Consider the following 14,982-nt stretch of genomic DNA (forward strand, 5'->3'; position numbering starts at 1 on the left):
TTTTCTCAAAAACTAATAACACAGTGGTAACAAAAGTTATGTATATTATAGGGGCAAGGAATCCAATTACTACACTTAAATTTCAGTGACCCAAGACAAGCGGTTTGTTATTTATGATAAGAAATAAGGTACCGCTAGGATGTACCTCATTTCCTATCATATATACTGAACCGCTTGTCTTGAGTCACTGAAATTTCAGTGTAGTAATTGAATTCCTTGCCCCTATAATATACATAACTTTTGTTACCAGTGTGTCATTATTTTTTGAGAAAAATGCAAAAATATCCGCAAATTTACCACAGGGGTGTAGTACCCCCTTAAATGAATATTGTACATTGATTTTATTGAGAATATGGGACATGCAGTATATAGCGACAATCAGTAGATGGCTTCAAACACATATCGCCAATGGCTGGACGCCCGACTGGACGAAGTACATGTATGAAACAGCAGCGTTGTCGCTTGAAATCATTCCTTGTCAAGTTCGGGGCTCATTATAATAAACCAGCATCACTGCAGAAGTAGGACCTGAATTAGGTTTTGTGGTTTGGTGCATTTAATGCTACGTGGCTGGATGTGTTTGAAGGCATCCCTTAAAAATTGACTACTTACCTCTAAGGAAGATCTACCATTGTCAATATGTTGAATTGTCTTTGGCGTTGACGAGAATGGAGCATGGTTGCTTTGTCTAGGGAAATTGGGTTTACCGACTGGCAGGGGATAAACGAAATCAAATAAACAATAACACAAATAATTGAACTTAAAATCACTGAACAACTAAGTGTGTGGTGGTGGTAAAGTTGCAATGACATGCAAACAGTAAGACATTCATGCAAAATACTGGTGAAGGGTTAGTACATGATTTCAAAAACAGGCGGGGTGGTTGCCATGCAGAGAAATGGTGGTGAAGGTATGATGATGATTGGAATGGTTGGTTCTGTTACATTAAAGAATGATCGATATCGATATGACGAAATATACCAAACTACTTTTGAAAATTGCGGATGGATTGGATGATATCACACACTGTCAAAGTATTATTGAAGACAGAATTAAAAAGACTAGTTTGCGTATGACGTCCTGTCAATCAGACCAAAATGCCATACTGCGCAGGTCAGCAACCAATCACGGCGTGCCTTTGTCATGACGTCAGACGCAAATTAGTCTTTTTAATTCGGTCTTTAATTATAATTGAGTGCGACTTTTGCCAATTTGTTTCGCAAGCATAATTTCATTTGGTAGACACGGTCATTTTTATAAAATAAATCAGAATCAAAACACTACACTCTTAGAAATATTTTACTCAACTTGAGTAAAAGGGTGACAACTCAACAAAATGAGTAAAACATTACTCAAATTGAGTAAATAATACCCAACATTGAGGTCATTTTAATAGATATTACCCTCAATGTTGGCTAATATTTATCAATATGAGCTCAATGTTGAGTAATTTTTTACTCATTTGTTGAGTTGTGACCTATATGAGCTCAATGTTGAGTAATGTTTTACTCATTTGTTGAGTTGTGACCTTTTTACTTAATGTTGAGTAAAATATTTTTTGCAGTGTATATAATGATAGGAATCTGGTAGATGATCGGCATGACATGAAGAAAGCGGGTTGGTTCTGCAATGGAGACTAGACTGAAGCCATCAAAAGTAGGAAATTATTGTCCCATGAAATGGGCCATTCCATTTAAAATCCACGCTACCCCTGTGGAAGATTTAGCTAAAGTCTTCCACAGGGGGAGTATGAGTTTTGAATACAATAGACAATTGGGTAACTTCCATTTGAAATACTCACTCCAGTTGTGTAAGATATGGGTAAAGCCATAACACAGGGGGAGTATGAGTTTCAAAATGCATTTTACATGCAATTACATTTCGAAAAGTTACTCCCTCTATGGAAGATATTTCCAAAATCTTCCACAGGGGGTAGTGTGGATTTCAAATGGAACAGCCCTATACTTACTGCTTGTGAATGTTCTTGTTTTGGTTTACGCTGCACACCACCCGTTTTATTTGGGGTTTTAGAGGAAACAGTTACCATGTTGGTAGGGCTATCTACGGTGTCGTTATTAGTAGTTGTATTAGGGGCTTCGCTTGATCCTTTCCCAGGTTGAGGATCGGGCCTGAATTTATCAGGAAAACCCGGGCCTATTACGGAGGTTGCCAAGATGCAAATTAGTTCAACGCAGAAAGAGAAAAGATGTGCATGATTTTAGTATACATAGAATATGTGATAATAAATGACCTCATGACCTGTGTTTTATGTATTAGCCAGAATCCATCTGAATCTATGCGTCAGTACCCTATATTATTATACAGCGTGCAATGTGTTAAACCATTCCCCAAGCAGCACATAACATTTACTTGTTTGTTTGTTTGTTTGTTTCTTCTTTACCATGTTTACTCTGGGTCCATATTCATCTAAGTATGAATCTATTCTTCCATATGACCCAGCAATATGATAGTTGTATTATACAATAAGTATAAGACTTGTAGGTTATGAAATACATAGCCTATAGCAGGGACTGGGAGGGACGGTGGTCTCCGCGGCACCATGAGTCAGGGCCCCAAACATACTACCCAATTCATGCGTGTGGCGGGAATCCTTTCATTTTACCCAACTTGGGTAAATTTTTACCAAGTTACCGAGTGCTGCTGATTACCATATGAACATTGTTCATTGAACAACCAAGGTTGGGTAAATTGAATTTTCCAATGTTGGGCAACGGTTAACCATCATTAGGTGAAAATAAAGGTGAATTTAACCAATGTTGGGTAACCTTTACCCAATGTTGGTTAAAATGTTTTACCAACGGATTTTTTACCAGTATATTAACAGTGTAGGGGTACCTAATGCAAGAATTCTGGCTGTTGTTACTTCATTGTATTGCAAATGACAGGAACCATGATATTAGTAATTGTTCAAGGTGGAAACAAAGAGTGTCGTTAAACAGAGTGAGTTTATCAAGTACTTTCTTCGCCTATCGATTGCTCAGTGCCAGAAGTTGGTAAGTACAATAACTGCCCTGTGAACATTTGGGAATTTACACAGTATATTGTACTCATCTACACATGGCAGCTACACATGGCAGATATTGCATTTACCCACTTTGGGCACTAAGCAGTCGCTATAAACATGTTAACTTTGATGTTGGCATGCAATGGGTGGGGATCATCCTGTAGATGTAATGCCTTACACAGCCCGTATCAAAATGATTGGGAGCCACCTGATTGGATGTGGATGTTTATTGAAAAGCCTGATTTTTCCAAATGCAGTTATTGGATTCTCTTGAAATTACCATAATTTGTAAACCTCTTACAACACTAATCTGAAAAAATCTTTTGTGATATTCTAGTCTTGTCCATTACACTAGAAACTGCATGGCTACCGTCATTTTGATACAGCCTATATCCCACAATACACTCTTCTCGTCGGTATTCGAATGTTGCATTTGGAATGTCGGATTTCAAAGCTGCCTTCATTTCTCGAGCAGGAATGAGAGCACGAGATTTATTTGAATTGTGTATTTATGGGATATAAAAGGGTCTTTTTAGGAACCGTGCATTTCAAAGTTAGTATGGGTGCTGTTGTGTACTTTAGTTGATTAACCATGTTAACGATCATTCGTGTTGTTGAGGTCACGAGTCATCACATTCTGTTTATCTCATTTTTTGCACAACTTGAACTCATCTGATATTCAGTGCATATATTAATAGGGCATTTCGTGATCCACAGCCTCATCCCCCACTTTTCTTTTAAAAAAGTCGAGATTTTTATACCACTCTGGCTACATAATGTTTATGTACCAAAAATGTTCTTGTAAATTATTTCCTTTTGCAAAAATATCGTCAAATTTGACTTTCGTTCTGGTATACCAGAACGAAATTACAACAGTAGCCTATGGAGCAGTGTAAAAAACATAATCATACATAACTCGCAAACGCAAAATCGGAATCAACTGAAATTTTGGGAATAAGCTTTTTTCGTGGATATCTACTGAAAATGTCATAAAAAGAGGATGCTAGGATCACGAAATCCTCCTTTAATGCACAGTGACGACAACACTCACACGATTCATGTATTAATTCAATGAATTATTCAGTGCAGATCTTCAAACAAACGTCAAAACATGCATGGTCTAATTGTGCAACTTTGGCGTAACCCATTAAAGTGAATCGGAAGGTGTATAATATTAGCACTAAAGCCCAAGGGCGGATCCAATGGGGCGGGACCCGGTCCCTCTTCTAAACCAATCGACGATGTTTTTGGCCATTTTGACCTCCATTTTCGACTATTTTTCGAATATTTCATGGGCGTCCCCTTTCAAATTTGGATCTGCCCCTGACTAAGGCACTATGTCAAATAGATTGTTATTTTAAACGTTTAAAAGTCACTGGTTGCAACGCGTCCTGAATCTTAGTACGCTTTTTTTTAACTCTTAAAAGCCGTCTACACAAAACACAATTATTAAACAACTTTCGTCTTGTACTGCATAATGAAACTCGTTAAAGGGATGTACTTCCTGATAGGGGTCCGAAACCACCTTCAAAATTTAATTATTATTTTGTTGGGGGTATAAATAGTGCCTTATTTTAATTTAAACAAGTGCTTACTATGTATGGTATTACAAATTTATATACGAGAAGTTTATTTAGTGTAATTTGTACGTGTCAAGTGTATTACTATATGAAAATAATGCTGAGCACTTTTTTTCAGAAGTTATGAAAATATATTTCTAATTTGTACTTACCCGGTGAAGTAATATAATGAGCAACCATAGTCTTAGTATCATTGCCGTAGGCGTTCGAAACTTTCATGGTGTACGCGCCATTATCAAAGTGAGATGGCGTTGTTAGGGATAGACATCCAGTGTAAATTTGAGGCTGATCGTCGTCTTGTACTCCATAATGAAACTCGTTAAAGGGATGTACTTCATGATAGGGGTCCGAAACCACCTTCACCCCGTCTTTATCTCTGTAGATCTCCAATTTTGGCTTCGGATTGCCGGAGACGGTGAACTGCATACAGTATGAGTATAATTTCTTCACTGGTCCAAAAACGAGAATTCGTGCAGGAACTATAGTTATATTCAAAACAAAAGCAAGCGTACAATGGTTTTAAACAAACATATATTTTATATTAAAAGTGTGTTTTCTCAAATATGTATTTGAGAAATCGGACAATGAAGTTGTGACCAAAACCTCAACATACCAGATAATACCTTCAAGATACTGAGAAGTCTGTATCCATGGTCGCCCATTGCGGGACCCAAATGATGGAATGATACATAAAAACTCAATTATATTCACATTCAAAAACACCGTGAGGCGACCAAAAAAACATGTTCTACTGGCCCGACTGACCCAGATTTTTCGTTTTTGAGATTTTTTTTGATTTCCTGTATACATGTAATAATCAGCCGGGTTTTTTTGGCAAAAAGTGGACTGAGTTTGATGGAAATTGACAAAAAACACCACACACGCAAAATAATAACAAACAAACAAACCCGCCTGACCGACCAACCGACCGACAATACTTGAAAAGTTGGCTCGCAAGATGAGATGATGCGAGGTTCAAGATAGGAAGACATGCTGGTGGTCCAACCCAGAATGGCTCAGCAAGCCAATGTGAGTTGCATGGATGCTATATATTTAAATATATTACGCAATAAAAAATATTAAAGTACATGACTTACGTAATATACTAAGATCCAATCGTTTTGTATCTCTTCCGGTTTCACTCTTTCCTGAACAAACAAAATGTTTCCAGTCTTTTACTGAGACACCACGAACGACCACACGCTGTCCTCCCGGAATGGTCTCAATAGAATGGTTAGAGAGTAGTCGTGACCTATCCCATGCTACTTCGGGAGCTGGTGTTCCGCTGGCCATACAATCTATCGAAAAACTAGCGGCATCACTTACGTTTATTGATTGTGGAGTCAATGTGATATTCGGTTTGGCTGCAACAGAAAAATCGTTCAATTATAATAATTATATAGGGTGGTAGCTAATTCCATTTATAACAACTTTTGTGACGAGGAACCAATACTCAGTATTGTATTCTACGAGTTTGTTCATTCGCAAGAAAAATGAGCAAAAACTCAGTGATTTATAGTGCGCTATAGACACACGGGCATAAACCCACAAACCTCAGCACACTTTACAGATATTCGCTGACCACTACTTCATATAAACCACTTCGAAGCAATCATGGACTTATAGCTGAGAATCTCACACCCTATTTCTCGTACAGGTAGTCAGGTACCGAGACAATCAGCAAGTAGTTCCTTGTAGAATAGATCCTCCAGTCCTCAAAAACCAAAGGATTGTGGGCAAAAAAGTCGCCGTCATTAGATGCCAGAAGGATTCAGGTTATTTCCTTGCCCAGTGGAACAAGTTCGCTCAATTATTTCACGAGAACACCGCTCCGGTCAGTTAGAGCTGTAAAGTCTCTAAAAACTCACTACTGGTAGGCTTAATCCCCTGGGGTAACTTTCTTGGGTGCTATAGTCAGGACACTCTGGAATTTAATACTTCGTAACATTCCTGGATTGTAATTGAGATAAAAACCACACCATCATTATGAACCCATGAAGCTCATGGAAAGAAGCGCCTTCATTCCCGGACTATCCCCCAATAAGCATTTTGACCTTGAAACGTACTTACCATATTTGCACTCAGTAAAGAGTTGGTTCAAAGTCTTTCCACTGTTTTTGTTGTCTATGCATGGTATATTTTCAGGGTCGTCAACGAAGTCCCGTAACCAAGCATTTTTGCAGTCATCTTTTAAAGGATTACCATTTACTAAACTATAAGATAACAAAATAAACAGATAATAATTATGTATGTTTGTTAAACAGAAGAAAAATACTTGTCTAAGGATGGAATCACCTGCCAATTCCATCTGGTTAAAAATAACTACTGGATTGTAGTACATACAATAAGTTGCAATGCCTTGAAAGTTGAATACTTTTAAAAATACCATACCACATTATCTAGGCACATTCTATCATAAAGTTAATGTTCAAGAAATAGATGCATTGCGCCCTCACGATATCCATTATTGAGATGGCAATGATATAGTGGATAAGCAAGGGCGGAGTTCGTAGAGGTAAAACGGTTATGCATGCAATGTTTTGATATAAATGTATACTGGCAAGATAATACTAGCAAGATATCACAGCATTCCCTCTAATGGTATAGTAACATAAAAGTAACGATTTGGTTTTAATCTGAATGATATACACTCAATTCGATAGCGATTGTTTGGATTTTTGCCAACAATGTGGATTGTTCTTTCCAAAGCATGTACTTGCTACAGAATCAAAGGATTCTTTGAGAATACCAAACTAGTATGAAATTAAGGGAACTTTCTGACTTGAGATTGAGTGTTTTCTGTAATCCCTGAACAAATGCAGAGAAAATTGAAAATATACGATAATTAAGATAATTAAGACATTAAGATAATGCCAATGCATGTTTATTGGGTATAGAAATGAGGTGCGTATTTTCAGATCAATGCTTATATATATTTGAGTAATGGGTACTTTCTGAAAAGCCATGTACACAGATGATACCCCTTGTCAATGTCAAGTGGTCAAGGCAGTTTTGTACTTTCCGTAAGAATATGGACAAGTCTTCACATTCTTCTGTTCTTGGAGTAAGTTACGTAGTTACAAAAGTTACAAAATCTTTCCGTAAGAAAATGGACAATTCTGTTACGATAAGTTACGTGGTTTTGTACTTTCCGTAAGAATATGGACATTTCTTCATTATTCTTACGATAAATTACGTGGTTTTGTATTTTCCGTAAGGATATGGACAATTCTTCATTATTATTACGATAAGTTACGTGGTTTTGTACTTTCCGTAAGAATATGGACAATTCTTCATTATTCTTACGATAAGTTCCGTGGTTTTGTACTTTCCGTAAGAATATGGACAATTCTTCATTATTCTTACGATAAGTTACGTGGTTTTGTACTTTCTGTAAGAATATGGACAATTCTTCATTATTATTACGATAAGTTACGTGGTTTTGTACTTTCCGTAAGAATATGGACAATTCTTCATTATTCTTACGATAAGTTACGTGGTTTTGTATTTTCCGTAAGGATATGGACAATTCTTCATTATGCTTACGATATAAAGTTACGTGGTTTTGTACTTTCCGTAAGAATATGGACAATTCTTCATTATTCTTACGATAAGTTACGTGGTTTTGTACTTTCCATAAGAATACGGACAATCCTTCTTATTCTTACGGTAAGTTACGTAGTTGTGTACATTTTGTATGAATGTGGTCAATTCTTCTTATTCTTACGGCAACTTACGTAGTTTAGTACATTCTGTATGAATTTGGTCAATTCTTATTCTTATGGTATTGTTAGTTACGTAGTTGTGTACTTTCCGTAAGAATACAGACACTTCTTCATATTCCTATTGTAAATTAAGCAGTTTCATGATTTTTACGAAACAGTTCTTGCAACTTAGTTGAAATTGTCGTAAATGTCACAGCACAAATAATTTGTAGAGTGAACTGCATTCACATCACAATACTGGGTTAAGAATAAACAGTGATTCAAGCAATATTCCCAAAAGATAATGCTGTTATGTTAAATGCTCTGCAGCGCATATTTGTTGGATTTGATAGGTGTAACCTAGCCGACAGCAACTACGGCACCAGGCGTGCAACTTTTGAAGCGCATTACCTATGTTTATTGTATACGTGACTCGTTTGTTGAAAAAGGGTCGTCGAAATATGTCATTTCATGCATTTATTCTTTTTAAGGCAAGTGCATCAGCACTTCGTATGGATTTGATACCGGAATTTGATAATATTATGATTCCAAATTATGCCACCAGATTAATATTCTGATGAAATAGTGAAGTCATTTGTTTAATTTGACCTTGTTAGAGTTGTTTTCGAGGTATTTGATTAATCAAAAGTGATTCATTAACTGCTTCGAATTGTGAATACTCTCAATCATCTGGGAATCATACAATGAGAGAATGATTTCAATCTATTCAACCAGATTAATCCAAAACATACCAAAGTATTGTGATGGGAAAATAACCTGGTGAGTGCAGTTGAATGTTTTAATCTTTCTAATTCATACCAAGGTATGTATTGGATTAATCTGGTTGAATAGATTGAAATCATTCTCTAACTGCTTCGAATGCATATCTTCCGATTTATTAAGCTTACATGAACAGATGAAAAACTACTTCTCCTCTCCAACTTGTTTAAGATAATTAAGATATTAAGATAATGCCAATGCATGTTTATTTGGTATAGAATTGAGGTGTATTTTCAGATCAATGCCTATATATATTTGGGTAATGGGTACTTTCTGAAAAGCCATGTTCACGGAAAAGATGATACTTTTGTCAATGTCAAGTGGCTTACAGTCAGTCCACTCTGAAGTACAAAGTACCGACGCGGACGCACACATTGTGCCGACTTTGAATGCACGCATACCTCAGCAGAGACGCAGCACTGTTTACGCGCTGTATACGCGAGCGTTGTCACTTTGTACTTCAGAGTGGGCAAACTGTAGGAAGTTTTGTACTATCCGTTTGAATATGACGAACGACTCTTCATACAATTTGGTCAATTCTTCATATTCTTACGGTATTGATAGTTACTTAAGAATGCGGACAATCCTTCATACGGTAAATTTAACAGTTTCGTGATTTTTACGAAACAGATCTTACTTCTTGCAACTTAGTTGAAATTGTCGTAAATTTACAACACAAATAATTTGTAGAGTGAACTGCATTCACATCCCAATACTGGGTTAAGTATAAACAGTGATTCAAGCAATATTCCCAAAAGAAAATGCTGTTATGTTAAATGCTCTGCAGCGCATATTTGTTGGATTTGATAGGTGTGTAACCTAGCCGACAGCAACTACGGCACCAGGCGTGCAACTTTTGAAGCGCATTACCTATGTTTATTATATACGTGACTCATTTGTTGAAAAAGGGTCGTCGAAATATGTCATTTCATGCATTTATTCTTTTTAAGGCAAGTGCATCAGCACTTCATATGGATTTGATACCGGAATTTGATAATATTATGATTCCAAATTATGCCACCAGATTAATATTCTGATGAAACAGTGAAGTCATTTGTTTTGACCTTGTTAGAGTTGTTTTTCGCGGTATTTGATTAATGTTTAATTCATAACTGCTTCGAATGCGTATCATATCTTCCGATTTATTAAGCTTACATGAACAGATGAAAAACTACTACTCCTCGAATAAAAATGTACATATTCATAGCATATGATCACTTGTAAAAGACGTACAATGGGAAAACGACGCTAGGTTCCTACCTTTGATCATGTTTGAATGTGGCACGGCGAGTGACATAGAATAATCCTAATTTATCTTTAAATTATACGTCTTAGGTTGCATATCACGTGAAGGCGACATGAAAAAGGTAGACTAAAAATCCTCAAACACTATATACCAATTTATATACTTACAGTTTCAATCCTTCAAAGTTCCTGAAAGGTTTCCATGGAAACGTAGAAAAATTGTTGTTCCGGAAATCTCTGTAACGGAAAGGTAAAGGTGTGAGATCTATGATGAGTAATTGAGTATGATCAAGTACTTCCGACCTTACCATCCACTCAATACAATATGTAAAACTGCAGGTTTGAACTGAAGATACTTCCAACAGTAAAAATATGCATATATGCACCTTTTTTCCCTTCTTTTTCTTTTATATATATATATAATATATATATAGTTTTTGAAACAAATTCATCAGGTTTGGTAATAAACGAATTAAGAGTTTTTCTTTTGTCAAAACCAATTTGAAGAAAACTTACTAGTTTTTCTTGCTGACAGTTTCGTCAGTGAGCCACTGACTTTATCAAAACTTTTCTTTCTAGAGAGGGCGAGGAGTAATGAACAGAGACGAGGGGGTCTACAACCCGCTAAGTCACGTGTATGATCCTCTTCTGAAGACTGCTAGCAAGACTAACATCGCTACCGGAAGTGACATAACTTCCCGCCAGTCATCAGCTGTTGGATCATCACAACAACACCAAGCTTTGATAAAGTAAGTGGCTCACTGACGAAACTGTCAGCAAGAAAAACTAGTAAGTTTTCTTCAAATTGGTTTTGACAAAAGAAAAACTCTTAATTAATATATATAGCTTTACACTCAAACAATTAAAATGTAACTCGTTTTACTTCGAATAAATATTAAATATAACAATTTACGCCATTTTAAGCAAATTAATAAATTGGAACATATATTTTGAGAAGGGAGTGGGCTAGAATGTTCATTTGTGTATTTTTAAGGAAAATAAATATCTCGAACATGTTGAATTATTTTAACAATGGTCAGCGATGATGACTATAGACTATAATAAAATATTAACCAAAGGTATAATACTCAATGATCTGAATCATCTGGAGAAATGACAATCGCTTTTGGCAGGCGATCGTCTTTCATATGCATCTTCTGAAAAAGACATTAATTAAAAGACTGTTAACTTAGTGACGAGGAGAGTTTTGCGGTCATGATGAGAGAGACAGGAAAAATTAAGGTCGGCCATTTTGTTTGTGATAAATTTCAGTCACAAAGTCAATATTAAACTTCCGTTTCTTGGCAATTAAAAGCAGCTGGTACAACCACTATGTCTCTCATATTATCATACCAACCAAAATCATGTAAAATATCCATCATGTAAAAACAATTATGAGTCAAATTGACGATTGATGGAGTCAAATTAGCTTGATTGTTTGATGGCTTGTGGTTTTATAAGCGGTCAATTGAGATGCTCTAAAGATTATTCTTCTAAAGGTAATTTAAGTTTAATGATATCGAATAAATTGTCATCACTGAGGATAAATTGGAAAAGAAATGTGAGAACCCGGATTCCCGTAGTGACCCACGAAGTTCTGCCAATGACGAGAAATTCTATCTAATACCCACCGTAGCTACACCATGTATACGGGACACACATACGTAAGCTAATTTGTTTTACTTGAAAGTTAAAAAATTTGATTTTTTTTTTAAAATTCCTAAGCCTGCATATTGTCCCAATTGACAGGTTTCTATTCTGTGATATTCCTAATTAAATACCTGATATGTTTAATCACGTAATTTATGCTGTTTTTTATTCTGTAAAATACTGAGATTTACGCAATGAAATCAATATTAAAATAACACCGACCTCACTTCAAACAAATGATGTAGGGGTGTGTGTACGTAAATTGCCCCGTGGCGAAGATCTACGGCATGTTTACTTGGGTTGAACTAAAATAATGATTTTTTTATAGCTCTGTTGATATTATTTCTAGTTTCCAGAACTTCTGTCTCATCAGTATGTTTTTCTTGTACTATTAAAGGCAATGAACTTTTTACTTTTTTTTGGCTCGGACGATGGATCCTTTTGCAAATTTTGTTTTCAAAATTACACAAAGAATCAAAATATATTAGCATAGTCATACACACGCAGTACGCAGAAAATAACTTATATTTTGTTGTTGTGTTTATTGTTATTCAATTATTGTCATTGCTGATACTGATGAACAATGATTATGATTTTCAGTGATGTTGGTGTTGTTGTTCTACCTGTCGCAGCTGCTATATATCGCTGCTGAGGATGACGATTCGGGTGTTATCAGTTTAGTGTGTATAGTGGTGTTGCATGTATACTGACGATTATTTGTTTCATAATTGTTATTATTGCCTATACTTACATTTGTTTTAATTGCATGTTATTCACAAAGGCAGTGTTGGCGATACTTCTGAGGCTGTTGTTTGCTAAATTTCTGCAATGAAAACAAAAAGAAAACCACGATTTACTGAACGTTACTTTCATCTTTTAAATAGGCTGAAGTGCATTTGCATGCAGATTTCCCCCACTGCACTATACGGTCTTACCCAAACATAGCATACAGATAAGTTCTCCTTTTCATAGATTAAACTCTAAAGCTCTCTTTACATAATAACCTAAAAATGGAGGGAAATGGAGAGGGGGATGAATAGGGCCATTGATACTTGTTGAGTCATAAATTATAACCAAGATTATTAGCCGAAAAGAAGCAATTGCCCCTTACTGACTATCGAACTATGAATTCGACTAGAGTATAGCTGGCGTTGGGCGGCTCAGCTCAGGTAAAGGTGAAAACAAGTAGTTAGGATAACGCAAAAAGATAACGTCTATAGAGGTAAATAGACAGGGAGGTAACGCCAGCTAAGGCTAAGTGAATTTATTGCATTCCCATGCAGTCAGGTTATATTGGTTGGTACCTGGGGCTGGTATATACCTCACATTCGCTTTATTACAAAGAATTCATTCTGTCTGTAACAAGAATTTCCAGGGACTTGCAAAAGATGTCAGAAACAGTTGAGCTTATAGGAGTAACTTGCAGCCAGGGTGACGACACTGACAGAACCGTTTCAGTCTATTCGGCTGCCATTACGCACTTTAATCTGCAGTATAGCTTGAAAAGTCAGTTGCAGATTTTGGTTAATATTTTGCTGTGTAATTTATTGACTGCATTTAATATTCTGTGTAAGATGGTTTGCCGAGAGCTCCGTTTCGACCGTAACGAGATCGCTGAATCCAAAGGACAACGCGTTTACAAAAAGAATGACAATAAGCCCAATCGCCATTCTAACTTCCGGTTTTTGAGAGCAGTTTTGGGACACTTTGACCTCTGACATACCAGGAAAATTGACGTAATTAATTTTAATTATCTTATTATTGTCGTAATGTTGATCATTAAAAATACTAAATAATTAATTTATAAAATACTAATATTTTTTATATTTGTTTTCATTATTGTAAAATATTTTAGATTATATTTTGTACGTACAAAAACCCAATATTTCTGAATTTTCTGAAAGGTCAAAGGACAAAGTGTCCCAAAACTGCAAAAACTGTCCTACAATGCATTGCAAACTTCCAATGCCGATTTGGCTTATTAGGAAAAGGCAATGAAAATGGAGGCAATCAAAAGAATGAATCTAATAAATGATCTGCAAAATCCATGTTGCTCTGTAGAGTTGTTCATAAAAAATTACGTTCCAATATACCTTTGCTATAATAATTTCGAAATAAAGAATTATTGGATGTAGCAAGGCAATCACCATACTGCTTGTTGGTTCACAATGGTACATATCAGCTATTATACCCCTAGAGCCGTTGAGAAACGATTGTAAGTTAAAATTGACCGATTGCCAATTTAGACTGACATTGTCCATCTTACAATATCGTCTTAGCACCACTTTGTGACGTCGCAAATCCAGGTACCACACACATCCGCAGAGAATACCAGAATACGTATGTACTTTCCAGGCGATTTATGTATATAACTAATTGACCGAAAAAGTAAAAAAATGTATACAAAACACATATATATACAAAACACCTTCCAGGGAAGGGGCATACAGGTACCAGCGTGCTAGGGTGAACAATTTCCAAATCTGTTAAATTTGAATTCTAAATTGGGTCAAAATTAGGACAATTGTGGCCTAAAACTGGGGCCAAAAGGAGGATGCACATTACAACTTATGGTCATTTTTTGTCTCGGTATTTCGAACTAGGGATACCCCAACCCCCTGCCCCAGTCGGTATACCTCTGTTCCAACACTATAATCCGAAATCATTCATCCGAAATAAGCCATTTGTTTAGGGAAAGCGTGTGTGTTGGCATATGAATTGTATAGGCAATTTAGACGTCAGTGTCGTTTTTCCTGTCTCTGCACTACCGCGGTGCAACACTCACGTGCACTATGTATACACAAGAATGCTCTTTTAAATCTTATAACATCCGGTTCAATGATTTATACATTCATTGAATCTTTAAGGCCTATAACTTTAATTTATGCTCCTTAAATCATCAACCTAGAATTGTTAATCCTTTACCCCCGTTTTGCGTTCCGAGAATCATCATGATCATGAGAAGTACACGTCATCCCACTCGGCTGCCGCCGGAAAG

General features: G+C 36.2%; 1 protein-coding gene across 2 annotated transcripts in view; it reads right to left on the bottom strand.

The window, feature by feature from the left end:
* Positions 1 to 14,982, bottom strand: part of LOC140158891 (BDNF/NT-3 growth factors receptor-like) — a 115,010-nt gene that overhangs the window by 14,792 nt on the left and 85,236 nt on the right. Inside the window, exons 3-8 of one of the 2 annotated variants that reach the window (XM_072182158.1) lie at positions 12,736 to 12,807; positions 10,503 to 10,571; positions 6,676 to 6,818; positions 5,703 to 5,969; positions 4,758 to 5,084; positions 613 to 710 (exon numbers count right to left, since the gene is read on the bottom strand). In XM_072182158.1, the coding sequence (XP_072038259.1) occupies positions 613 to 710; positions 4,758 to 5,084; positions 5,703 to 5,969; positions 6,676 to 6,818; positions 10,503 to 10,571; positions 12,736 to 12,807 (976 nt within the window). Of the gene's footprint in view, positions 1 to 612; positions 711 to 1,969; positions 2,155 to 4,757; positions 5,085 to 5,702; positions 5,970 to 6,675; positions 6,819 to 10,502; positions 10,572 to 12,735; positions 12,808 to 14,982 lie in introns of both variants that reach the window. The other variant, XM_072182157.1, reaches the window with a different exon arrangement.

This window comes from Amphiura filiformis, chromosome 8 (genome assembly GCF_039555335.1).
Source record: "Amphiura filiformis chromosome 8, Afil_fr2py, whole genome shotgun sequence".
Classification (NCBI taxonomy): Eukaryota; Metazoa; Echinodermata; class Ophiuroidea; order Amphilepidida; family Amphiuridae; genus Amphiura; species Amphiura filiformis.